This window comes from Barbatula barbatula (genome assembly GCF_947034865.1).
Source record: "Barbatula barbatula genome assembly, chromosome: 16".
NCBI lineage: Eukaryota > Metazoa > Chordata > Actinopteri > Cypriniformes > Nemacheilidae > Barbatula > Barbatula barbatula.
In genome coordinates, this window is record NC_136779.1 from 21,433,591 (window position 1) to 21,461,545 (window position 27,955).

Here is a 27,955-nt window from a genome sequence, read left to right on the forward strand (position 1 = left end):
TTATTATTATGCTCTTACGTTACGACGATGTATTATCTTATTATTATTTAAACGTCTCTAAAAACTTTTATTTTGATGTCGAAGAATTTCATGGTTTGAAAACTGACCCGGATGTGACGCAGGACGCGCCGCATTTAAACTTGTCTTCAGTGTTGCGGAAGTGAGTAGTGACCGTTTCTTCTTCACTTATTGACACTTTTCTCAACGCAAGTCGGTATTTTGTTTAATTGGTTTTCTTTGCATTTATTAACAATCTCAAACGATCCCTCACCGCGTGCGCTGCTGTGTAGTTTTGGTGTAAATGTTCAGTGTTCAGTGTGGTTATTGTTGTGGGTGATTTCTCCTCAGACTTCAGATATGGCAGCGAAGAGAGACAAAGATGCTCTTGTGCATAAACTGGGCTTTAAAAGCAGCAGCAGCTCGAAGGCAGCAGAGGTGATATTCACATTCAAAACAAGATCTGTCTGTCTGCACTACTACGTCATCAGAATAATAATGATATGATCTTCGGGCAAATGCTTGCAGTGTTAGGTTCACACACTAGGTGGCAATGTTTGATCAAACACATATATTTACTTTGAGAAGTCTTCTGGTTAGGATGTAACTGCAACAAACTCTGCAAGGGATTATTTTTGAGCTGATTTATTTATGTTCGGCTCAGGAGAGACGTAATGTCACACCGTTGCTATATTTGCAATATGCAGTATGGAGTCAATATTTCTGTAAGTCTTTGTTCAGTAATGACAATGTTAAGGAAACATTGCTAATACATTTCATTTTATATATCGGAAAAACACAAAACAGTATTCTCGTATTACAGCTTATTGTTAGAGATATTTGATGTGTTTAAAATCTGTTTTGCTTGCTTTGTCTGTGTGCGGGAAGTCTGATCGGTGTGTGTGTTTTTCTATGTGTGGTTCATGAAGTTTCTCCACCGTTGTTCAGGTTCCCTCTGGTGAGCAGGCAGCGGTTCAGGAGCAGTTGAGGGATGTAAGTTCACTAGAAGGATGCGAGTCATCAGGATTTCAGTTCGACGTTCTTCTTGCGACCTGCTGACTGATGTTCCTCTCTTTCTCACTCTCTGTTGTTGAGTTCAGGCCCTGGAGAAGAACCAGAACTGGCTGATTTATGACCAGCAGCGGGAGGCCTACGTTCAGGGGATTCTGGCCAGGACCCAGCAGCTGGAGACTCAGCTGAATGAAGCGCTCCAACAAGTGCACAAAGCCAATTCAAAAGGTAGAAAATTCTCGTTGTTAAAATCATGATATGTGTCACGTCAGGTTTTGAAAGTCTTGATCGGTGTAAATATCGAAGTGGTGTCTCATACACACAGCTGAGTCAGGGCAGCTGCTGGAGGCTGAACAGGTCCGGGCCAGCCGGATCCAGGCTGAACTCAATGATCTGAGAGTGAAGTATGAGGAGAGGAGCAGGGAAGCGGCCGAGGCTCGTGAGCAGCTGCAGGAGGAGAGGAGGAGAGTGTCTGAGCTGCTGCAACAGGTACTATAATAGAAATTCAACAGATTGAAGGGACAGTTCACACAAAAAAGAAAACTAGATATTAGGAAGAATGCCTTTAACCAAATAGTTCTTGGCCACCATTGACTCCCATAGTAGGGAAAAACAATGGTTGTCAAAAGTTCACCAGAACTGTTTGCTGTCCTACATTCTTCAAAATCTTCTTTTGTGTTCAGCAAAAGTTATTTTCCTACTATGTAAGCCAATGGGCTCCCAGATCTGTTAGGTTACAAGCATTCTTCCAAATATCTTTCTCTGTGTTCATCACAACAAAGACATTTATACACATTTAAAACAAGTCGAATGTGAGGAAATGATGACAGACTTTTGGGGATGAACTATCCCTTTAAATTCACCAGGACACCCTTAAGTTAGACATTTTCATTGCTTATTTGTTCAACCTCATGACGCCACACACCTTGATGCTGATATAGTTTTTATACAACACAAAAGAAAACATTTTTAAGAATCTTGAAGGCAACAGATTAAATAAAGTTTACCCAAAAGTGAAAATTCTCAGATGTATGCCAATTTTTCTTAAGTTTAGCACAAACATCAGAAAAAACATCACACACACACACACACAAAATACGTTATCTGAGAGCAACAGCGTTTATGAGAGTAAACCTTACATTTTTTGTGTAGATTTAGCAAAACAATATCCAAAACGAGCGCGTAATTCAAATATGTGACGCATTGAAACTCATTTGTTTTTAGTAATATATGATCCATTCATGAGATGAGAGCCAGTAGGATGAGCTTGTTTTGGTAACAGCTAAATCAGCTCAAAATATGAATAATTTGTTCACACACTCTTATTATTTCACATCAGACATTTAGACATTAAATCAGCCAAAGGATTCATTTGGATCCCTTTTTATGATGGATGTGCTCTGGAACACATATATATATATAAAAGAAAAAAAAACCTGTTAAACTAAAAGGAGGAAGTAAAGTCTTGGATGGCTTAAGTGCGAGATGTTTAGTCATTCAAACTGTTTTGTTTACTGATAATCTTGAAATTTGATTTGTTCCTCAATCAAACGTATTGTAATATAACTCAAGGATGAGTTTTCTTTGTGTGAACTGCTTTTCCAAGTAACATGATTTATATTTTTAAGGTGAAAGTCTTGCAGAAGTCATTGTTGAAGCAGCAGGAAGAGAAGAGGAGGATCTCTGTCCTGGAACAACAGGTATTCACATCATCATCATCATCATCCTTATGTTATACACGATAAAGTTGTGAACGAAACATCCAGCAGTTTATTCCTGCAGGTCCATTTGTCGGGCAAAGAATCTGAAAATGAAAAACTGGAGCGTCAAACTTTGCAACATCAGCTCCACAAAGTTTTGAAGGAGCTTCGTAAGGCCAGAGACCAGATAACACGACTGGAGTCTTCAGTGAGTTCTGAGATGTTTCTCACTGAATATCTGCGGGACGCTTGTTCTGAGTCACGTGTAATGATGCGCATGTTTGGATGTTGTGTTTCAGAAACAGCGAGAGTCTCGATTCTCCGAGCCCAGCACTTGTAACAGGATGGATTTTGAGAGATTGACTATTCAAGATCAAGCCACATCTCCATCTAAAGTCCAGAGCTTAATGAATGACAGCTTTCTGGAGTGTCCCGTCTGTTGTGCTTCCTACCCCGCCAACCAGTACAGAGAGCTCCTCGCTCACCTCGACCTCTGCTTCAGCTGAATCCCCCTCACAAACACAACAGAGAGATTCTACACACTCCTCCATCACTGCGCTCATAAGCTTGTTTTTATTTCTGGTGTTTCGGGGCTTTGCTTGTTTATAGTCACCACTCCAAAGAAATCTCTTGGTATTTTATATTTTCTGTCATTTTATTTTGTTCCCAAATGTATTAATAGTTGGTCATTAATAGTAATTGAAGTTTTGAATTCTTGAATCTCAAAAGTTTGAAGGAACCTTTCTAGAACAATCTCAGAGGTTTTTGTTTACATGGGGCATTTTAAAATGTTTTAATTTATTTTGAATTTTATTGTCTTAGTCCTATTAAGTTGCAGGATTCTTTTAACATGCAGTACATATATGTTTATATTTTGAAGTTCAGTGCTATACAGTTTACGCTATCACTGAACTGCACTGATAGTTCACAGTGAATCATCTGCTTGAAAAAATAAAAACGATACCTATGATCAAAACACTGTGCGTCTGCAGGTATCCCCATACACCTCGGTAGTGTTATCATCTGTCAGTCTTGACTTTACAAACCAGATCGGCTTGAATTAACTCTCGCTTTACACTATTTAAAGCTGGGATTAATGACCAGAAAGACGAGAGAGAGAGAGATGATAATATTTTAAGGAAGGTGCACAGAATAATTCAAAGAAGTAAACAAAGTTTCTTTATAAGCATAATTAATTTTAAAAGAATAAATATAATCATATAGTTTGTACAATTGACTAGAATTAGTTTTATTATGGTCTCATTTGAGCATTTATTATAATATATTTGAACATATTTCTAATATAAAAATAAGATGTGGTGGAGGCGTATGGATTATATTGGTGTATGGTTATCATATGTCTGTGTCTGAAATTGTGTGACCAACACAACCTCACGGGTTGGCTAATTCGTATATTTAAATGGTATTCGTACGTTTTAGTACGGCTTTTGTGCCGGTAATGTTTAGTTTAGGGGAGGAGCTTTGGTATCATTCGGTAACCAAATAATAACCTAATGTCCTAGAAATGTTCTCTTTGGGTTTTAATTTTGCAACCGTAAAATAGCATTTTTATAATATCAAACTACAACCCTTTTGAACTTAAATGTTTTAAACTGAACTTGAACACAAGGTTCCTTGATGGTTCTTCTTTAGTCGTCCGTTTGCATGTCGGCGAGGGGTGGTCTGTTTACACTCATTCTGAAGTGGATTGGTTGAACCTGTGAGAAAACCTTTTTCTGGATCCCTGAATTCCATCGTTCACATTTTGTTTTAGGTTTATTTGAAAAAGTAAGGTTACACTTATATGGCTTTAAACAATTATATTCACATTTGCTGTGTGCAGATTTATTATGCTATCTTGAATATATTGTGATTTATACCTTAGTCTGTTTGAGAAATCGGTTCTGATTGAATGTATGGTGTGCATTAAAATGTTTAATGCACGGATAGTTCCTGTCAGTTTGATCAATGTCTGAAATTAACTGGCAAACATAACATTATTTTCACCTGTCTGATCCAAAATGATACTGTAAACATCAATAACAGCTTTAACTTGGCAAATGACCATGGTATAAGCGGGATGACCCACAGCTAGCCGTGCATTAAAGGCTAGCTGTGGATTATCCTTTACTTGTATTTACATATTAACTAGACATATACATGTAAAAGGTCGAAGAATACATCCTCAGTTTCCCTCCTGTGAAGTGATGATTCAGGCAGTGTTACAGAAGCCTGTCAAGTAAAAACACAAGTCAATACTCTGAATATTGAACAACGTCTGTATGTTCATGAATGAATGAGACGTGACCGTCTTACCCGTGTGTTCAACACGTCTGTATTTTCCCAGGAGGCAAACGTCCTGTTTCCTCTCCGTCACATTCTTCTGATCTTCGGTTCTGAGGCCTTCGGGGTATCGGGAGAAGATGAAGGAATAGCCATCCAGACAGGTTCCATCATAATCCAGCTCTCTGCATGCGTAGTGCACTGCGTAGTTCTCATAGTCGGTGTCGATGACCCAGTGGTCATCATCTGTGAAGCGGTCACCATGTCACACAGTCAAAACGTCAATTTACAGAAAAAGAACTTGTAATTTATCACGATAAAACTGTATTTTTTACAGTATTTTTCTGATACCCCTTGTTTCGGAAAATTACATTTTAAAAAGGATTCTTTTACAGTGTGTTTTTGAAATATGGTAAAAAAAAAAGAGTGAAATTATAGGAAAAGGCTGTCATTGATAAATGATAAAACTGTTGTTTTACAGTATTTTACTGCCACCCCAGCTTCCAGTTTCTTAACAGGATTTTTTACGATGCAGCTTTACAAAGAACTGTAGAGTAGTGTTGTTTGAATAATAAAATCAATTATTGAATTCATTTAAATAAAATATTGGGAAGGATACCTTGCAGTGTATGAAACTGGATGCCAAAAATAGTGGAAATATCCAAAAGTATTTGACCGCAGAATATAGCAGTTAACCAGCAAAAAGCGAAATACTTTTGTAAAATAAAAAAGTGAGTCCTTTTCAATTCTGTGTAAGGATGCTGATAACACCGTGTGATAGAATCCATCTAACCCATTACTTATTCAACATTTAATCACGCGCTATCTTTTCATTTCTCAAAGTCAAGACTTACATCCAGTCTGGAGATACGCAGCAGCTCCATAGTATTTCAGCTTGAACTTGGCGGGATTTTCAGTATTTTCAAAAGTCCCAAACATGTTGGCACACATCTCCCAGTTACTGTCATAAAGAGCGGGGTGAGAGTAAATCACACAAGAGTCAGATCTAATGGAAAAATAACAGACTTAAACAAAATAACAATTTCAGCTCGAACTCACTTCAGAATGATGACTCTGCCGAATGCATTTGCGGTCATGGTTCCGTCCTCCTCTATTTTGTAAGTGGCAACAATGTTATCGAGAAGGAAAAGTCCAACAGGGTCTTTCTTGGCCACAGCGTACCATGTTCCCTGAAACTGCAGCACGGAACACGATGAAATACAGCAAAACAATGATCTCATTCAAACACACACGGCTTGAGGAAAAACACTTACCTTGAATTTGTCAAAGTCTTGTTTGACGGTGATGTTGCTCACCAGACAATCTTGTGCCCAGCAAGTGGCCAGCACGCAGAGAGCCACGCAGAGCCGCAACATGCTGCACAAATGCATAAATCATTTTCAAGTGGAAATTTCTCAAATGTTGTTTGGAATAAGTAATGGTGAACTTACCTTGATCACAGTTTGTGAAAATGATTGTTGCACTGGATTTCTTGGAGATTCATTATATATAGCAGAATGCATTCTGGGTCATGTAATAGTCCCACCCTTAAACTTCAAATTCCATCTGCAGCGTGAGTCTCATTGGACGGGAGTTGTTACATAACAGTAGTATTGGGTTCTCTCAGTATTTGGTTGACCTCTACACCCCTGCGAATGTGTTTTTCTGCAGGTTGCAGCTGGATTGTGCAAGAGCTGCTGCCGTGCCAAAAGAAACATCTGTAGTTCTCTTACGCACGCCTGGCTCATGATTTCTGGTGTTTTTGTCCACTTTCATACTAACAACTCTGTTCGCACTGTTCATGTTGAATGAAGATTAGTAAACAGAGAAATTGAATGAAAAGATGTTGTCGTTACAACACGCACAACATGGTGTGCTGGACAGAACCGATTGAGCCGACCAAAGTCCTTCTTTCGCTTTATCTGTTGTGCTGTTTGCTTCATTAGCAAATAAACAAATCAGTGATGTTTACACACCGTGTATGTTGTGTGCCTGGGGATCAGACATCTTTACCATATTTCAAACGTCTGTCATTTTAGGGTCCTGTTTTCAGCTTATGTTACCCATAGAGAGTTACATCACATGTCGCAATTTTACTGTAAAGCTTTGCAACAATGCAAAATTCTGAAAAGCAATAACACAATTATAAATGAATCAATACATTTAAAGGGGTCCTTGTTTTATTTTTTCTGAAGTCTTTATTATTTTATATATCTCGACAATAGGCGTTTGTGTGTCAATTTAAAAAAAACGCTTTATAATGTACATATTTCATCTGTATTCTACACCGCTGTGCGAGTCTTGGAAAACAGTCTGTTGAGTTCCTGGTTTCGTGAAGCTCCTCCTCCCTTCTTCAAAAACGCTCTGATTGGTCAAGCTGACATAGTGTGCTGTGATTGGTCTTCTGCTCGGAGCGTGTGTTGAGATGTCCCACTTGTGTTCCAGGTGAAGGTTTCATGTCAATTTTGTGACGTCACTAATCCGGGAAGTTTGTTGTAGTCCTTAAAAAGTGATAACTGTTAAGAAGAATATCAGCTTTTGCAGAGAACTCTGAACAAATATGTGAATAAAGACTCTACATTTTAATTGAGATATGTTTTACCTTACACACAGCCATGTAATGTGTGAAATAATGTTCAATAATATCACAAAATAGTGCCATTATATGTTAGAAAACTGATTTTTATATGCACATAATGTGTCATTGTTTATTCTTTAATAATTTGAAACAACATCGCAATTAACTTGTCACGTGACCTATAAACGTTTAAATCTAAATTGCAGCATCAGTAATACAAGTAAAGTTGATATTGAAGTTAACAGAGTTTAATATCAGCTCATAGATCCACAGCATGCTTAAAGTTAAACAGGATCTTTGTCCCACATCTGGTTGATTTGTCATTTGTGTAAAACGATATTAATATCAGCGATTACTCTGATCTGCAGGGCTGAAACACTGAGGTTTGTTGGACAGTTTTGTGTGTGTTAAATGAAGACTGAAGCAGGTAAATATAGCATCATGGTGTCTAAGGACTCGTGTGAGAGGTCTGATGTTGGCTGGAGCTCAAAAGAGGAAATCCTGCTAATCACTTTTACTTAATCCTGGATTTACTGTGCCAGGTACAGTGTTTTTTATGATTTGTTTTACCCACACCTGTCTCTGGAGTCCTTCAACGTGAAAACAGCAGACGGATGTGTTTATATGTCTGGCAGCGTGACAGATGAGCGTTAATCCTGCGGATGGAAATAGACGCTGGGCGTCTGTGCAGAAAGTGTAAATGCTAATAATAACCCGATTCAGATAATTTAGCTTCTTTCCCGGAGAACTCGAGAGCCAAGCAAGGACTGTGATGTGACTGGTTATATGAGGACAACGATGAAAATAAGTTTGCTTTGGGATTGTTAACAGGTAACATCACTTTTGGAAAAAAACTTGGACAAAATCTTGAAAGTCATATATTCCTCCTAGTATTATTGTCTTATTTTGCGATATTCATATCTATAGATATTCTTAAATCAGAGAACACTCGAGAATCCAAATGATGTAAGTCAAAGAATCTTTACATACTTCACTATGTGGTATGTTTCTCCATTTCTCGGAAATGAATGTAATGTAATTGTGCTTCTCACGAAAATGTATCTTGAAGTAAGAATGTTTCGATTTTCTTGTGTATATTGTATTGTACATGTCAATCTCAGTCTCATTTCTTGTAGGCCTACACCATTTCTTCATTCAATCTTTAAGTCAAGGAACTGATCTGAAGATCCGATTTTTCTGTGTTTTACACTAATTGATATGAATCATAGTCACGCGTGGGTAAGTTCAGAAGACGGCACATTAGATCAGAAACACAGTCCGTCCAAACATATTGTCTTGAGCGATCCCGCACGCGCGGGCATCTTTGCGTTTGATTGGATTGTCTACCATGAAATGATCAGGGTGGGATTTGCAGGTTAAGAAAGCTTAGAGGTTTAATGTCATGACGTCACTATAATTATCGGCCGCTTTGATCCCTTCAGCCCGTAAGCCACAGTTCCCTGCCGCCCGCCCGAGCCGTGATCTCCACACTCGAGGATGAACGTTTCTGCAGGCCGGTACCACTGACCGCTTCTCACTTCTCATCCTGACGGCCCACGAGTAATGAATCTGTGAGAGGAGAACGTCCAGAGAAGAACCTCGACATGGCAGACAAGGACAGCGTGGAGAAGTACCTGGAGAACAACCCTCAGTTCGCCAAAGAGTATTTCGACAAGAAGGTGCGGGGCGAGGTGATCGCGGCGGCTTTCGCCGAGAACCTCGACATCAAAGACACGGCCTCATTCAAAGATGTCAGCCAAATCCTGGAGGCCAACATCATCTTCGACATGGTGAAAGAAATGCATTCGCAGCCCATTATGGAGAAGGCCATGCACAAGGTTCTTCAGAGGATATGTCTGCTGGTCAACGCTGACCGCTGCAGTTACTTCATCAGCAGGGCGAGAAACGGCATTCCCGAGCTCGCCACCTGTCTCTTCGACATCACTCCCACCTCCAAGTACGACGCCAACTTGGTCAACCCTCAGTCTGAAATCGTCTTTCCTACTGACATGGGCATAGTTGGCCAAATATCCAACAGCAAGAAAGCCGTCAATATTCCTGATGTCAAACAGGTGAGTGAAGATCTGCTTCACGGATACGGCCTTCTGTCCAGTCTGGGTTTTTAAAGAAGTAGGAAAGTTGTATTTTACATTTGGTGTGCACAAATTCATTGAACTGACGTTGAACGTACACAAGCCAACATGAACGCATTCAGCTAAACTAATCAAACGTATTTGGGGCAGGATCAGCTTGATTATCTTTAAGCGCTTGCATCTGTGTTATTTTACAGTGCACAGCAAATGTTTGTTGTTCAGTCAGATTGTATTGTGTGGTTTGAAAGATCAAGCTTCAGTTTCACACAGATGAACGTCTCTCTCTCTCTCTCTCTCTCTCTCTCTCTCTCCGTCTCGCTCTCTCTTCTGAAGAGTTTCACACAGGATTAAATGGTTTTCTATCCTGGGCTCATCTGAGCTTCAACCCCCTGCAGAAAAGTAGCTTATTTCTCTATTTAAAGAAGCTCATGGCAGATCGATCTGATTTAGCGTTACATAAATCACAGTCAGGAAAGGCACAACAAAACACTGAACTTTACCTTTAAAGATACACAACATGGCCACAATTTTGCATGTTTTGAAAAGATACAACATTTGAATTGTTGGACCTGTAGAGCAGCGGTTCTCAAAGTTTTCTTTGTGTAGGTTGCATTGCGCCCCCCCCCCCCCCATATAACTACTTGTGATCTTTATCTTAAACTATAAATGAAACTATCGGTTTTCTTGGTTGGTGGTATTATTTTTCTGATGAACAAGTTCTGATAAATTTCTATGTTTCATAAAATACTGTGGTCCCCCCTGGACCCATCTTGGGGCCCCTAGTTTAAGAACCACTACTGTAGAGGTAGAGAAAGAAACCCTTAACGACAAAACCCCACGGTACCGTAGTTTTATATTTTATTGCATTTTCTGCTGAAAATCTCATTATTGCAATGTGTCCATGGATTCGAGGACAAAAATCTTGATTCTGTTTGACTTTCAAAACCTTGTCAGTAAGAGTGTTTTTTCAACTTAATATGTTTTAGATATTTGCACTGGAAAGCATGCAAAAGATACTAAGTGTATAGTGTATAATGTCATTTAGGTCTGCATTTGGTAAGAATACGCCAACAAATTCACATTTCATGTGCAGTAAGCAAGTAGCCGTGTAATGTAATGTAGCCGGCTGCCTGTAGATTATCCCTTACATATGACATCATATTTACAAATGATTAAACCATATTGCGTGTTGGAGGCATTTGAAGGTTGTGTCTTTACCGAAAGTAAGCGTGTTTTCCTCGTGGAAGGTCTACATTCGTTAATAATTAGGAAATAAAAGATTTCAAATCAACATTTAATATTCCATACCTTACCTATGAGGTAAATAGCAAGCAGGCAACTTTTATATAAGTTGTTTTTCCTGCGATAACAACCTGTATATTACCCCTACAGGGTATTAAAATTTTACGAAAATGTAATTATTTGAAAATCATGTGAAGCTAAAGGCTGCTTCGTGTGAAATGACTGACCAAATGAACACAATGTTGTGTATATGTCTATAATTGTTGGGCATTATTTTGTCAAAATCTGTGCGTTACGATTCGTAACCTTTATGTCGAGGGGTGTTGCAAGCTTCTTTACTGTAGCAGGATTTGAACGTCGGATTTATTTTTAACATAGAGACCAAAATACTCATGATGTGCAGCTTAAATGGGTGAAGAAGTGGCTATTTGCGTTAAGCAGTCATGACAACTGCGCCTTATGAATAAATACATTTGTTTTGTTCCTTTTAGAATCCCAAATTCAGTGACTTTGTGGACAAGCAGACAGGCTACACGACTAAAAGCATACTGGCAGCCCCACTCATGAACGGCAAAGATCTGCTCGGGGTCGTAATGGTAGTAAACAAAGTGGGAGGAACTGAATTCAGTAAAGCAGATGAAGAAGTGAGTGTCAACAGCTCATCTGATGTTACCGTGACACGTGTGAAGTTTTGCTCATATCATGTCGTGCTGTTTTTCAGCTCTTCAGCAAGTACATCACGTTTGCCACAGTCATTGCTCTCCAGCATTACACCACATACATGTATAACGTCGAGTCTAGAAGGAGTCAGGTAACCCTACACTGTAAAAAGAATTAGTGACAGAAAAATACCGTAAAATAATAGTTTTTTCCTGTAATACTACAGTATATGAGGATAAACAAGAAATAGTTTTCCCAGTGTCTCTTGTAAATGTGCCATCTTTTTCTGTAATTTTACTGTTTACCTGTATTGCATTTAAAAAATAAACTGTAAAGAAAAAAATCTTATTAACTGATGTCAGAATTAAATAGTAAAATAACTGTTTTTATTAAACTTCTTTAAAAAATACATAAAACAACTGTAAAATTTTACGATGTAAATCAGTAAAAAAGGGCTGTTTCACAGTGCACATAACTCTCTTTACGACATCTAAACTTTTACGCTCCAATAAAAAACACATTAATTCTGCTCCTGCTGGTACAGGTTCTTCTGTGGTCCGCTAGCAAAGTGTTCGAAGAGTTGACGGACATCGAACGTCAGTTTCACAAAGCGCTGTACACCGTCAGGACCTACCTTCAGTGTGATAGATACTCTGTGGGTCTGCTGGACATGACCAAAGAAAAGGTTTGTGCTCTTCATCTTTCTCATCTTCAACTGTGCATACTTCACGAGCTCTTTGAAAATCGTTGGACTTGTGTCTGACCCTTAGGAATTTTACGACGAGTGGCCGATTAAACTGGGAGATGTGGAGCCGTACAAAGGGCCAAAGACCCCTGATGGACGAGTAAGTGGACGTCCTGTGTTGCTATGTGTTAAATAAGTCATTACTGGTGACAACATGTTTCTGCGTCTTCTTCACAGGAAGTCATTTTCTACAAGATTATTGATTATCTTCTAGAAGGCAAAGAGGAGATCAAAGTCATACCGTAAGAATCTCTCTGTTGAATATGCCAGTTGCCCCAATGCCATTGCTGTTGTTTAATCTGGGAACACAAAGTGTGGTCTATATAGAAATGCTTTAGTCCTTTAGAAGAATCAAGTATACTTGTAAATGTCACATACATGTTTGAGAATACTTTAAGTACACGTGGAAACTATCATGCACTTGTAGTATACTAGTATACTTTATTTCCAAACTACTTGGGACTAAACTGGTCAACATTTTATAGCTTCTGGGTACTTTTAAGGATACCATTAGTAAACTTTGAGCACACAACTGCTTTACAACATTTTGTGTATGAAAGTATACTTTATTTACTCAAAGATGTTCCTTCACAAAGCTGACTTGTTACTATATATAAACTTGAACATGTAAGTTTAAGTAAATAAATGACTCAACTAAGTACACACAACTAAGCCAAGTATACGTCATTACATTTATAAGTCTTAAGTCTCATTATGTCTTAGTACTTCGACTTTTCTGTCAATTTAAGTGAAGTATACGTGTATACATAGTGTATATTTAAGTATATTTCATGGAAGTACAAACAAATTAAACTTTTTTAATTCAACTGAAGTATGGCCTGTAAGTATGGACTCTAACACACATAAACTTGTTTCTACTACTAAAGAGGATATGTTATAACCTTTTTCCCACCATCTAGTAGAAAACCTGTTGAAGCAGCAAAGCCTCCAACTCTCTATTTTAAAATATCCATGTCCAACAACTGCATATGAATGGGATTTTGAAAGTCCATAAAGACTCTGTCATGCGCTTGCAGGAACCCTCCGTTGGACCACTGGGCGCTTGTCAGCGGCCTTCCAACCTACGTGGCTGAAAACGGCATGGTACTTCACCAGTTTCTTTTCTTTATCTTTGTTTACTTGATGAAGTGATGCCAAAATCTCAATAAATCTCATTTTTTCTGCAGATTTGTAACATGATGAATGTGGCTGCTGATGACTACTTCACATTTCAGGTATCCCAGAGTTCCTTCTTTCAATTCAAGAAGATTTATATGGCGCTTTTACAATTTGCATCGCATCAAAGCAGATGTACAACAAAACCACAAGTTAAACACACAAATGATAAGATAAACCTTAAGGCAATGTATAAAGCAAATGCATACACATACGCTTAAAAGGTTCTTCACAGCGATGCCATAGAATTACTTTTGGTTCCACAAAGAACCATTCAGTCAAAGTTTATTTTTAATGAACCATCTCTTTCTTATGTTTTATAATCTGAAGAACCTTTTTTTCGCCACAAAGAACCCCTTTTTGAAACAGTAAGGTTCTTTGGATGTTAAATGTTCTTTATGGAATCAGAAAATGTTCCTCTATACCATCGAAGAACCTTTGAAGAACCTTATTTTAAGAGTGTATGTACACACGTATGTTGTATACATTTTACAACTCTATTGCAACTCTTACAGAGGAGATAAACATACTTTCGATTTAATATCATCAGGTCAAAGGGAAATGGCAAAAAACATGGGTAGAAATTAAAATTCCTGGGAGAAACTGTTATGTCTTCATGATTTTAGTCTGAGTAATATGTTAAAAGCAAAAAACAAGTTTAAAGCGCATGGCAAGGAACCAAAACTCCTATGATGATGTATATAAGTGGAATTAAAAACCTTGTGAGAAACCAGACTTAACCAGGAGAGCTAGTTCTCCGCTGGTTTGTTAACACAACACTGCTGCTTCTTGACGGGCTTGTATAAGCAAACTAAGCTTTGGATAAAACATTAATTCATCTTGAGTAATAATAGTAAGAAAGATCTGAAATCATTCCTCTATGACAGACAAACCAGAGTTGTTTCAACTGTCCTGTGGTACACAAGCACTGTTTGGTCTAAATGAAGACTCAAGTTTTCAGCAATGGTTCATCTTGTGAACATGTTTTAATTGTGCAACCTTTCAGAAAGAAGCTGTGGACGAGTCCGGTTTCGTCATCAAGAACGTCTTGTCTCTTCCCATCGTGAACAAGAAAGAAGAAATTGTTGGGATCGCCACTTTCTTCAACCGAAAGGATGGCAAACCCTTCGAAGAACAGGACGAACAAATAACTGAGGTGGGCCATTATCATTCTGCCTCCGCTCTTCTGCCCCAGACAAACACATTTCACTGTAACCTGTTTCTTCTGTGCTTCAGGCCCTGACGCAGTTCCTCGGCTGGTCGGTTCTCAACTGCGACACATACGACAAACTGAACCGGATGGAGTGGAGGAAAGAAATCTATCAAGAAATGGTCATGTACCAGACCAAAGCCACACTAAATGATGTCCAACTGATTCTGGTGAGCAATGATGTGATCTTCCAATGTGAGTACAGACAGACTGTTTAATTGTGCTAATCACATGTTTTTCGCCTGTTAGAACACAAAGGAAAAGTTCGACCAAGATCCAGAAGACTGTGATCAGAAGGAAATGTACAAGCTCTTGGTAGGATTGTTTGCTACGAGAGTTGCTGCTGTTTATCTTGGATTGAATAAGTGAAAGTAAAATATATACCTCATATCTGTCATATTTGTAACACACAGAGAGCCACCATTCCTATAGCCAAAGATGTCGAATTGCTAGAATTTCATTTCAGCGACTTCCCGCTGTCTGAGTTTGACCTGATAAAGTGTGGCATTCGCTGTTTCTTCGAGCTAGGAGTGGTCGAGAAGTTCAAAATACCAGCAGAGGTAAAAATTGCTTTTCAACTTCTCAATTTATTTTTATTCAGGAGAATTATGCAAACTTTGGCCCAATTTAAAAATGAAGAAATCATTTTAAGAATCCTACAAGGAAATTAATAAAGCTGGTTTGCGACAACTAGTTAAACAATTACACTTTTAAATGTCCATACATGCATGAACAGAGCCGGGAACGTAAAGATTTGCGGATCATTACTTTTGGGCTTGAATCTTTACTGCTGGGATGGAGGAGAAAACATGTGCTTTAATGTTCAGGTCCTGACTAGATGGATGTACACCGTACGGAAAGGTTACAGAGACATCACCTACCATAACTGGAGACATGGCTTTAACGTGGGCCAGACCATGTTCTGTCTTCTGCAGGTGAGTGGTGTCATGTTTACCTTAAAGCCTATATGAAGGTACGTTTCAACAATGTACAAACCTGAACATTTTTATTTTGCATTTTGAAATGTTTTGTGCACAGACATGATCCACAAAAATGACTAAAAATGCTGTATTGTGCATGTCAGGACAGTAGTTAGCGATGTCACTTTTTACAGAAACTGCGTACGCTCCTGCGTACGAAGAACCTGTGTATGGCCATAGCTTCAATGCATAATGCCACAATTTTCACAAGTTTTTGTAATTTACACATAGGCATCTTAACACGTTTTCAAGATTTGCATTTTTAGTCCTCCAAAATACTATTGCCGTCTAAATGACGGCCACACCGCATTTACATGTATTTGTATAAACACTAATCCACAATATCAGTGAGGAGTATTTTATGATATTATTTTTTCATTGTTTGCTCACCCAACAGACCGGAAAGCTGAGAAGATATTACTCAGACCTGGACGCCTTTGCAATGGTCGCAGCTGCGTTCTGTCACGATATCGACCACAGAGGCACCAACAATCTCTACCAGACAAAGTAACGCGATATATGTGTTTCTCATAACCCATAAATCACATTATTGTTTGAGGCACGCACACAATCCTTCCATTTGTATAACAGGAGTGGATCACCTCTGGCCAAGCTTCACGGCTCCTCTATCTTAGAAAGGCACCATCTTGAATACAGCAAGACTCTTATGGCAGAAGAGGTTACTCGCGTCTTAAAGCTGCATTTAAAGCCCATTGCTCCAGAGTTTAATGTCATAACCTATTTAACATGGTCTTCTCTTCATTCTCAAACAGAGCGTCAACATTTTCCAAAGTCTGCAGAAAAGGCAGTTTGAGAATGTGCAGCACTTACATGACGTCTGTATCATTGCCACTGACCTGGCCTTATATTTCAAGTAAGTGTTTAGGAACTGATTGTCCTCACCTAGACTTGCTCTTGAACGCACTCATGAACGACATTTCTCCCCATCGCAGGAAAAGAACAATGTTTCAGAAGATCGTGGATGCCACGGAGCCAATGAACGATGAGGAAGCGATTGGCTATGTGGCCAACAACCCCATTAGGAAGGAAATCATCATGTAAGCGCAGTGTTTCTACACCACCTCACATCGTTGAATTGACGTTTTGAGACTTGATCTTTACTGTTTGATCCATCAGGGCGATGATGATGACTGGATGTGATCTGTCCGCTATCACCAAGCCATGGGAGGTCCAGAGCAAAGTAGGTGCATCTTTGGGTCATGGTTCATCAACAGTCAAGCATCAAGTAGGATTAGCAAGCTTTAGGATAGAAAATAAGCCACGGGTCTTCTGTCTCTTTTTCTATAGGTAGCTCTCATGGTAGCAGCTGAATTCTGGGAGCAGGGAGACTTGGAGAGGACTGTGCTAGATCAACAGCCCATTGTAAGTTCGTAAGTTGACTTTACCTACACCACAATGTGAAGCTCGAGCTGGGAATGACTTAAATGTTTCTTGTTTCTTCTCAGCCCATGATGGACAGAAACAAGTCGGACGAACTTCCCAAGATGCAGTGCGGTTTTATTGACTTTGTGTGCTCATTTGTGTACAAGGTAAAAACTCTGGAAAATGTTGGGTTGTTTCAACCCATGGTTGGGTACAATATGGACAAACACAACTTTTGGTTTAAAATAACCTAGATATTTGTGGTTTAGACAACCCGACATTTGGGGTTGACACACCAATATAATTTAAAGCCAACGGTTGAATTTGTCCATATTTGTCCCAACTATGGGTTGTAACAACCCAACCTTTTTAGCGCAGGTGGATCGTTCCATTGAAAGCTGAGAATTGATGGATTGGTGGGCTTGTCATAACAGGCGCTTCTTGTCTCTTGTACAGGAATTTTCAAGGTTCCACAAAGAGATCACCCCCATGTTTGATGGCCTGAACAACAACAGGGTCCACTGGAAGGAACTGGCTGATATTTACCAGGCTAAAGTTGATGCTGTGGAGAATGAAAAAAAGAGGCTAGAGGAGGAAGAAGCTAAAAAAGGTGCATTAGCAAACATTTTTAACATAATTTTTTCTACACTTCAAAGTAAACATAGTTGACATGAATCGACTAAGCTGGGAAAGCAGCAGAGCTAACATGTTTTTGAACACACCTGTGTCAACATTGATTTCAAATGTATAGTTTACGGATATCTTTCTAGCAGGCTAGTCCTATGTTTCACGTTATGCTAGCAGCGACAGCTTTAAAAGTATTTGAAACAGCTGGTGTTAATAACAGATATTATATTCGGAATGAGGTTGCACAACTTATCTGACCTCACAGGCTTGAGGATCAGATGTAAACACACATGATCTGTGGACATTCATTGACTTCACTCTTTCTTCTTTTGTGTAAAGTGGGTGGAGATACTGGAGAAGGAGGGAAGTCCAAAACCTGCACCATATTTTAAACATTATGTATCAGGAAAGCAGAGAAGCAGACAGAGGTCCAGCTGGGCAACATGTAGCTGGAGGTGATACCTGCTCCAAGGATCACCATACTTTCAACACCATCTTCCCCGGATGGGCCTTCTCAAAGTGAACACGTAGCTATTCACCAGAAACGGAAGAACTGTACGTTTCTCTTGCCCAGTGGATGACACAGAATCTTCACTGTATAGACTCGTTCCATTGGTATCAGGGGAGGAAAGCAGACACGAACAACTGTTATACCTGCCGTACCACAACCGTAGAATTCTGCCGTAGTTCATGCAGCTTATACGTGACTTTTAAATCCATGACGCTTGATTCTTTGGCTCTCAAGACATTCTGATGTCAAAAGGAACATTTAGACGTAGAGGTAACTTTGATGAGCATTCATTTCACATATTTGTCTAGTTTACATTACGGATTTACCCAAAGCGACATACAGTGGATTCAAGGTGCACATGTTCCCTGGGAATCCAACCACACCGACTGAACTAAAGAGGCACTCCAATAACTCCAAGAATCACCAGTTTAGCTTTAAACTGAATCATTCGTCTGGCGAAATCTGTCCCATGTAAACTACTGAAAAACACATTCAATCTTATATCCGTTGCTTTATTTAGGATTGAAGGACCACACAACACAGTTCAACAGGACCCACAGTTCTGTATTAGAAGCTGGAGGATGACTGAACATCAGGCTAAAACATCGCGACTGGCAGTCAAATTACGGATATAAGACTTTTTGATCCTTTAAACATAGGAATACTTATTTTGTTTTTGTGTCACGAAGGCTAATCCTGTGTCAACGGAATCTGTATTTGGGAACGTTAATGCGAGAAAAGTTTACCAGGAAACGTTGACGTTTGTTCCTTGAGCTTTTAACGATACCTAAACCTACATCAAACATAGTCAAATGTAATATTTTAAAGTATAACATTGAACTTGTCATTACATAGAATATCAATTCTTGGAGTTGGAGTTCTTTTTCAGGAAAAGCATCCAGGGTGGGATATTTACGGGACATGACAGGAGGGAACAGTCAGTACTTGAACTTGTGTAAACCAATAAAGAGATTGGAGTGAGTTTGCTGGGGTGGAGCTCCTGAGATTCTCTCAGATTTAACCTTTAAACATCAAGCTCATTTACAACAGATCGCTGGAGAGATCTCTTCTGACAGAACAACACGCCACAAAACCATTTCAGAAGTCACTTTCTTTTTTCCCCCAAACTGTTTGTTCAAAAGGTCAATGTTGAGAAACCAAAAATTAACTTTTTGCTCGTTTTCCCAAACAAGATGAATATAATAAAAAACCAACGTGTATTTAATTAAAATTATAGCGATCGACAATCCTGACAAATAATAATAATAAGCAGTTTTATAATTACAAGCTAAATGAACGCTTTTGTCTTATTAAGGTGAAGACCTTTAATCCAGTAACAGAAGTCACGTCGGTTCCTCAAGAGACTAAATAACTGTGACTAGAACCCCAGAAAAGTCTGCTAATCTCACATCAAGTTTATCTCCGTTTCCTCCTTGTGAGGTGTGTATAAAACTGCATTAATGTGTACAACATCTTTCTGAGCGAGTGTGTACATACATATTTATTTATTGAACACTACCGCACAAAGACGATACTGTAAATGATGTCAAGTAAACAAATAAACACATTATACAGGATTCTCTTGAGTATTGAGTAATCATTAACCGTACAAGCCTCTGGTCCCAGTGACTGTTTAAAGGGCATGTCAAGAGTTACCCTGACATGCCCATCACGCTACATGGGGATTAGCGAGTAAAACTGGATTATCCTCAGGTAATGCGGATCAGGTAACTGGCTGACAGCAGAGACAAATAACCGTCCTTGCACTCCATATTGCAGCTTGAATATTGTCTTAATCTCACTGCTCCTTTTATTTGTGTGTAAAAGCAGAGGAATGCACAAACACAAGTGAACGCCACATGGATCAGGAGAGCGGAGTGAGCAGACGGCCGTCACCCCACACCTCGCTCAGTCTGCTCACTCGATGGCCGACTGCCATGACAGTGGGCTAAAGTGACCCTGGAGAATCCGAGAGGTGCCATAAGCCGGATAAACATCTCCTAACTGTCTCTTAATGAACTTAAAGAGCTGTCGCCATTCGGTTCTGAATAAACCGAACACAACAGAAATGGACTTCTGACTGATGATGGGACTCAGAGAAACATGTCTTGAAAATACTCATCAAATTCTTCCTCCCTGAAAGACAAGAGGAGATGTCAGTTAAAGAAGCGTGCATTCGGCGTTCAGGTGTGAATACGGCACATGTGAGCGTGACTCCTTACCTGGATTTCTCCTCCACGGTGGGAGCCGGACCCTTCCAGTGGTCTGCTTCTGAAGGGCCCTCCTCCTCCTCCTCCTCCTCTTTGCTCTCGGTGTCTGAAACACACACAACATTACAGCTAACACAGTTATGAGGAATGAAACCACTTAAGATATTTTGACTTCAGTGATGCTTGTCTTAATAAAATCACCACCGTGATGGGACGGACTAGCAGATGTTCTGAGGTGATGCTCTGGGCCGCCTTTCCCCTTCTTAACGCTACGTCGTTCTTAAATTATACCTTAAGCTGCACCTTATCTTTAATGGCCTACGTGTTTCCCAAAACGTTCTTAGTTACGTATACCTTCTGTTAGTCATACGTTTGAAAGGTTGGTCTGGAGTGCTCTTAGCTAAACCTTATCACTGTTAAGAGTTCACCCTGCAAGTGGCCACTGTAGAAAAAAAAGCTTCTTTACATCCCAGTCTATACAAATTAAGAAAGTTACAAATATCAGTATATTGACGTGTTTTCATGCAAAGAATATAATTGTCTTTACACTGACAGTTGTTAACTTTTCAATGAAATTATCTAAATGTGCATCAGCTGGCAAACCAAAGAATTTAAAGAGAAAGATTGTGGTAGGAAGTCTAGTCAAACTGCAGCGATACAGCATATATTTTTCATATTTTAGTGCATTTAATCCTTAAAAACCTGGCTACGATTTATGCTGCAATTATAATGACAGAAATAAATCGTTAACCTTAACGGCAGCAAATGTTGGTCTAACTTCGTCAAGACAAACTTTTACTTATGACCCAAAGTTTGAGACTCTTTAATGTAAATGACCGTACTGCCAGTCAGTAAAGGTACCTTTAGAGGCAAACGCAGCCCTGTTCTACATGTATATAACATTTTGACCAATCATGTCTCTGTTTTCTCCCGTTGCATTGCCTGCCAGGTGAAGTAAAGTATTGGCTGTGTGATTGATGTGAGAAGCTGTCGAGACCTGACTGTCAGTATAAACGTATGCATCAGGAGGTTGATTTAAAGTGACAGGATAAATATCTGGAGTGTGAGTACATTGACTGCCGGTGGGTGTAAGATGAGGGCAGGTGGGCTGGGGTACATACCTTTACCAGAGCCCTGGGGCTCCTCTTCTGAACACGAGGAAGACGATTCTGTACAAAAGAAAAACAGTTGAACAAGCATACACGTTCAAACTCCAAAATAATGCGTTTCGTTTTACCATCTGCTTATCAAAAAATACTTCAATGCAGGACAACTTTATGTATGACGTCTGTCGCAGTTTTGCACAGACATGCGCTGGAATGTTTCTTCCACAGCAGGGTACAAACACATGTTGAAAATCTCCAGAACCATAATGGCCGTCTTCAAAATGACAAAAATATTAGGAAAAGATTCTTGCCTTTGCGTCTCTTTTTGTGTTTGCGTTTTTCTTTTCTGGGTCTCTTTGATTGTAATTTTTTCTCGCCGTCTTTCGATCGCCGTCGCTTCTGAACGGTTACTTCTTTTCTCCTGGAACAGGAATGATCACGCAACATCAGTGTTGGTAAGACAACTGATATCTACAGAAGTTTACATGTAACCGTGTTGAAATGTTCTTACTGGTGATGGTAGTTGAGTTTGTAGGAGCACTCTGGACAAAGACCTTCAAAACAGTGTGATAACGTATCGTTTATAAAAGACACATTTCAGGATAAACATAACAGATTATTTCACGTGTGTGATATTAAAAAGCGCTGCGATAATGCAAACTACTTTTTCTTTTGCGTCAAAGTTTAAATGAAATACGAGTCAATAGTGATCCACACTCTTTCACGCAGTATTTTTCACACACACACAATCTGAAGTATGCACTGGCACGGTCACACATACAGACGTGGTCTTAAATCTACCCACATGTGATGATTTACATAAGCACTTACGCAGTTTTACAAGAGCGTTCCTCTTCTCTCCATGCTCAACATAAGCAAAATTCACCTCCCAGCTCTTCAGACCATCCTTTATCTCACAGCGCTTGTTACCACACAGAAACTGACCTGAATACAGCAAAAACAACACACTTGAGAGATATGAAAACTGCTAAATTTGTGTAGTACACTTTTATGTTGCCCATCTTTGGTTCTTTAAAAAGATAAGCCATGACTTTACTACAAATAAAACATAAAAACCATGATTATGAAATTTAAACTATAGCTAACAACAACGTTGCAACAGTGACCATAACCTAACCTTGGTTTTACTAATAAAACAATCAATACACCAAATAAAAACCGATTTACTACACTTTTACTACAATAAAGATTTTAGCATGATGCTAATATGATTAACGCCACAGTGGATTGTGACTTGGTGCTAACACGCTTAACAATGCTAGCGTTAACACAATCTAACATGTTTGAACAAAATGTTCAAATGTTTTATCAATGTTTAACATGATGTCATCTTAGTGTTTGCATGTAGCACGTCTAAAACGTGTTTTAGCATAATGCTAGCACATTCCATTTAGGATGATGTTAGCCTATTTTTAAAGATGGGGTATCATTTTTAAAGTTGATACATTTTTATAAATTTGCTCTTTTATAAAAAAAACGAAATACTCATCGAAGATACGACGTATGCAATACTACAGTACAGGCGATCTTTAATGTATGCTCGCAAATGTTCTATACACACTGATTAAATTGTTGATACGTGTGTACTTCAGTAAATACTATCACAGTACTTTATGACTTCGAATGAAGGGTCGGTCTTTTGGGTTCTACTTCTGTGGCTTTGTGCTGAGAAGCCCCTCAGTGAAATCTCACTGGTCCATAATCCCGCTAACATAATTGTACAACAAATATGAAATATTCTGGATAATTGTCTTTTATTGTGCCACATCACCAGTATTTAAGCGTGGACAGGCAAACGCTGGGCACGGCTGACTGGTAGGGATGTCCTGTGACACATTTCCACTCAAAAGAAGGGCTGCTAAACAATGAATTGTGATGAATCGCTTTTCAGAATAAAAGTTTGTGTAAAATATATATGTCCGCATATTTACTTTGTACCTATAAAACATACACGTGCACACAACTGTATATATTTAGGAAATATTTGCATTCTATATATTTATATACAGTTAAAATGATAAACATCTGTTGATTTTGTATGATACAAATATATACAGTACATGTGTGTTTTTGTATTTATAAATACATAATAATTATGCACAAAACACAGACATATATTGTGTAAAGGCAAACTATTATTCTGGATGGGATTAACAGCCCTAACGCGAATAACATCTTAAAACCCTCATGAACAAAACATCTAATACTTTAATATTGACCGAAAATGAAAAGAGCCTCCTCTCATGACCTTGCTGTGGCCCGGCCGGCGTTCACCTCCAGCAGGATTACAAGGGGGATCCTCCAGATTGACAAAAGTGCGTCATCAGTGAGATTTTGTGCCAGGACTCTCACACCTGTCACAGTGTGTCGTCTATACATTCGGATAAATGTACATTTAAGCATTCAGTAGATGCTTTTATCCAAAGCAACATGTGAACCACCAAAACTTGATTAAACATGAAACTGAAGCCACCAAAGTCTCCTCATCACAACCGTGATGATAAATCGTGTTATTTTGTGGTTCTATTTCTGTCGGCATCTTAAAGGGTTAGGTCACCCTACAATAAAACAAATCTGTCATCGTTTGTTTTCATGAAGGATGTGAAACACAAAAGAAGATCTCTTGAGAGATGTCTCTCGATGGCAGTCCATGTGGTTCAGTGTTGTTTGGCTATCAACATTCTTCAAATGATCTTTGAAATGACACGAGGATGAATTTTTGGGTGAACTAAAGTGAAAGTTAGAAAATGTAAGGCACCACCGCACACAATACGAAGTGTCCATCTCAAACTTGCACTTTGACGAATAAGAGACGTTGTTGTGTAAAATGATGTCACTTTCCTTTGGTCTAGATGGTTTGTTCATTGACCTTTAACCCGGGAGGCTGCATGTGAGGATTATTTCGATTCAATTAGCTCATCTCTGGAATGACGTACCTACAGCTCGCATCTCTCCCGTTAAACTCACGTGAGCGGCAGGGAAGCTGTTAAAGCCAGCGAGGATGACGTACGGAGTCTAAACACATCAGGGTTAAACCCTCACCAGCTTCAGGGAAGCCCTCGGTATGCTCAAATGTGAAGAAACGTCCTGCAGGGACATGTTCGGCTCTCCCTCAGACTTACAAACGGCAACATAACAATATATGTAGGAATATGCCTGGAGCACCTGACTCTAGATACGACCTGCGGCGTCCACAAGACTCATTCAATCATCAAGTCTGTAGCTAAATCTATTTGGATCATATATGCAATACAGCAATAAATAAAAACCACAATTCAGCAGTCCTCTATAGCGCAATAACATGTTATTTTTGTGCTGGTTATTCTGTGACGCTGGTGTGTGTGTCTATCATCTCTTGAACCCTGATCTCTTCATTGATCTGGCCAAATGCTTGTATAAAGACCTTGTTTGCCTACTGAGATATCATCGAACCATGAACCGTGACCCAGAAACAGTTATTTAACACCATTGATCCACCTTACAAAACCCGTATTACACTCGTCCCCATTGAGGTCACTGTCATATTATATTCTAGAAACAAACAACATTCAACGAAAATGAGAAGCCGTGACATGGTTTTGGTAAACACTTCTACATAGGACTATAATACGAATATAAAATAACATAATATAAAACTGCTAAATTAAGACACGGATATTCAATCAGAGAGATGCTTCTGAAGCCATGATGTATGATCATATGAATATTTTAGGTAAAGTGTTTGGTTCAAAGAACGACAGCATTAGGGACCATAGCTGTACCATTAATAAGAATAATCATGACTGTAAAATCATTTTGAGAAACTTTATGTTCCTTTGACTGCAGGAAGTCAGGGCCCGTTTGGATGAGAACGTGTGTGTTGTTTATTATTCAAAGTTGTACTGTGGATGAAGTGAAACTGTATCACCGCCTAGTGGTGAAGGACAGTACCGTTTCATATCACTCGTTCCATCTTGATTTGGTTCGTTGTCTATTTAAAGTGTTTGACAGAAAAAATACATAGTAGTAAAAAACTTCAATTACCTTTTCCAGATACAACTTCATTTTCAATGCGCCATCTAAAACCAAACTGGCAAAATATGATCAAGATGTTAGTTCAGTAGCTAAGAAAATAAGAGGATAAGAAATTTGACATTGACTTTAGACTTTGTTTTAAATGATCCTAATAAGAAGAATCTAAAATAATAAACAGCAAACCTTATTTGCTTTGTATCTGCTGAGATCGGCGATACAGTACTCTTTAAAAAGCTTGTCGTGATACTTCTTTGCGAGCTCTTTTTCCCTGAAATCAACAGAAGCTTACTTTAAGGATGACTTTACACAGATCAGAATCACAGAAAAACAGATCAAGAATGCTTATATAGATATTACCATGTCATCTCCTCCTCATCATCCTCTCTCCACAGGAAACGATGGTTTTCTCGCACCACGTCCAGGTCCGTCTTATCTTTATCCCTACGGGTGGACACACACATGTGATGCTCGGCATTTAAATTAACACGTTTTTTACACTTTAACATCAAATTAACTACAGAGTAACTCTATAAAGCAATTTCTCACATGGACCGCCTGAAGTCTTCGATCTTTCCTCCATAGTACAGTATGTAGTCGCTGACGAACTTCTTGTGCCGGTCAAACTTAGGAAATTGCTGTCAGGGAAATCTTCACGACTGAAGTGAACTGGATTAGGTTTGCAATGTCATAAACTCCTTCACGAGACAAAATTTTATGAAATGACTCCAAAACAAACAAACACAATGCATCTACTGTCCACACATGCATTTCAACCTCTATATAAAATGCATTATATCCAATACATCATTATATATTTTGAGTTTTAAAGACCTTAAAACATGTATGGTATCTATTCAGAGTAAAACTAAGAGGATACTGCGTTCATTGAGATCAGGTGTTGCCGTCGGTTTCGGGCTTCCTCTCTATCGGGAAACAGAACGTTAGTCTCATGACACACAGCAGACAGTTCCAGGTGACAAATGTTGACTTTACCTGTCCCATTCAGCTGCAGCCACATTCTTATGGGCCAAGCTGGTACGTTTGCCTTTCTGGAACGGCTTATGTAACAGTTCATCTTCACCTGCCCTACAAACACAAGAGATTGAAATTGTGCTATTTATATTTGAATAGCATGTTTATCATAAATGTTCAGGATCTGTTCATTAACTGTAACACAGTTCAATATCGATGTCTGAAGACTACAGTATATTGACATGACACTTCACACTAGTCACCTGATCTCTCCATATTTGGACTTGTCTCCACCGCCATCTTCATCGCTAAAGTCAGAATCATAACCTCCACCCCCATGCACCTATCACAAAACACAGAATTACTAGAGTACAAGAACAAAATGATGACTGTGTAGCACCAGTAAATTAACACTGTGCTTGTTATTGAAATGTTTTAATAACCAGAGTAAAGCATTTAGACCAGCAAATACCAAGCATCCGAGTACCATTCAAGCCACTTCAGCAGCACTGGAAATACACTCTACATAGTGTCCCCTGGAAAGAGGGGGCCTCATCTTGACAAGGTCAACTTGATTTTTATCATTGCTTTCTTTACCTAGTGTCCAACACTACCACATTATAAGACACAATAGCTCTGCTGATCCCAGAGTCTCTGCACATGGTAGCGCGCAGGGCACAGAGACCCTTACAAATATGAATCATGCTTCAACTACAATAACAATCTTTTTCATTTATTTGTAGTCAAACAAGAGTAATGTTGCTTTCACTAAATATAAATAAATTAGACGTATAATTAAACTGATGTAATGAAAATCGTTTAAGCCAATAAGGTGTTTTTACACTTACTATAATAAGTTATACAAAATGCACAAAGCTGTGGTTAAGACTGCAAACAGACCAAACACCGTCAACAGTTATAGAATTCATTTTTGTCAACAACTAGATCCACGAGAAAGCCATTTTGCTTTTATCGATCTTTGTATTAGGAAAACAAACTTAGCACAGAAAACTGCATAAACATTTATCATACAGTAAATATAAAACAAAGAGTTAAAGTGCATGTTTCTTCCGCATCTGGCACACACTACTGTCAACCGTGCTATAAAACTCACGAAAGTCTGCTGCAGAAACAACAACAATACAATACTAGTGTCAACAAGAACCTTGGCACTGTTAGCTGTTGTAGAAAGACTTAATATGACTTAGTTTGCACCTTAACAAGATCTAAAGCGCTCTGATCCATTCCGTTTACTGCATTTCACAGAGGCGCGGACTGATGACGTTCAACACGCATCTCACGAGGCGCGGATCCATGACGCTGTATCAGCTGGCCCCGCCCCGCATCACGCTGCCTTCTTTTGTCTCAGTAGTGTGAATATCGTTTTAATTACAACATTATTCACATATTTATATATAAATATCAACGGTAACGCA

At 39.0% G+C, this 27,955-nt stretch overlaps 4 protein-coding genes across 7 annotated transcripts; 2 read left to right on the forward strand and 2 right to left on the reverse strand.

Moving 5' to 3' along the window:
• Nucleotides 1-74: 74 nt before the first annotated feature.
• cep55l (centrosomal protein 55 like) lies at nt 75-4,656 on the forward strand. Of its 4 annotated transcripts, none has more exons than XM_079476242.1 (8): nt 75-160; nt 349-435; nt 946-990; nt 1,098-1,236; nt 1,334-1,497; nt 2,637-2,708; nt 2,791-2,916; nt 3,008-4,655. In XM_079476242.1, the coding sequence occupies exons 2-8, from the start codon at nt 358-360 to the stop codon at nt 3,212-3,214; spliced, it is 831 nt and encodes a 276-aa protein (XP_079332368.1). In that variant the 5' UTR covers nt 75-160; nt 349-357; the 3' UTR covers nt 3,215-4,655. The 4 variants fall into 4 exon arrangements, with proteins under 4 accessions (XP_079332368.1, XP_079332369.1, XP_079332370.1 ...); XM_079476243.1 differs by having other exon boundaries at nt 160-214; nt 3,008-4,656; XM_079476244.1 differs by lacking the exon at nt 75-160 and adding an exon at nt 163-210 and having other exon boundaries at nt 3,008-4,656.
• On the reverse strand, nt 4,458-6,526 carry rbp4 (retinol binding protein 4, plasma). Its single transcript, XM_079476246.1, has 6 exons — nt 6,443-6,526; nt 6,266-6,368; nt 6,051-6,187; nt 5,846-5,952; nt 5,025-5,237; nt 4,458-4,940 (listed from the first exon to the last, which is right to left on the reverse strand). The coding sequence occupies exons 2-6, from the start codon at nt 6,365-6,367 to the stop codon at nt 4,921-4,923; spliced, it is 579 nt and encodes a 192-aa protein (XP_079332372.1). The 5' UTR covers nt 6,368; nt 6,443-6,526; the 3' UTR covers nt 4,458-4,920.
• A 2,512-nt stretch (nt 6,527-9,038) lies between these two features.
• On the forward strand, nt 9,039-19,772 carry pde6c (phosphodiesterase 6C, cGMP-specific, cone, alpha prime). Its single transcript, XM_079477066.1, has 22 exons — nt 9,039-9,641; nt 11,396-11,548; nt 11,626-11,715; nt 12,109-12,249; nt 12,335-12,409; nt 12,487-12,551; nt 13,347-13,413; nt 13,497-13,544; nt 14,492-14,641; nt 14,722-14,865; nt 14,945-15,010; nt 15,109-15,255; nt 15,523-15,630; nt 16,073-16,182; nt 16,267-16,354; nt 16,449-16,549; nt 16,629-16,733; nt 16,813-16,876; nt 16,984-17,058; nt 17,142-17,225; nt 17,515-17,668; nt 18,025-19,772. The coding sequence occupies exons 1-22, from the start codon at nt 9,174-9,176 to the stop codon at nt 18,075-18,077; spliced, it is 2,556 nt and encodes an 851-aa protein (XP_079333192.1). The 5' UTR covers nt 9,039-9,173; the 3' UTR covers nt 18,078-19,772.
• On the reverse strand, nt 18,697-27,851 carry fra10ac1 (FRA10A associated CGG repeat 1). The gene is made up of 14 exons (XM_079477067.1): nt 27,735-27,851; nt 26,783-26,862; nt 26,541-26,633; nt 26,425-26,470; nt 26,094-26,170; nt 25,905-25,988; nt 25,731-25,815; nt 25,557-25,602; nt 22,344-22,457; nt 22,024-22,066; nt 21,824-21,933; nt 21,528-21,575; nt 20,419-20,512; nt 18,697-20,332 (listed from the first exon to the last, which is right to left on the reverse strand). The coding sequence occupies exons 1-14, from the start codon at nt 27,762-27,764 to the stop codon at nt 20,290-20,292; spliced, it is 993 nt and encodes a 330-aa protein (XP_079333193.1). The 5' UTR covers nt 27,765-27,851; the 3' UTR covers nt 18,697-20,289.
• Between the last annotated feature and the right edge of the window lie 104 nt (nt 27,852-27,955).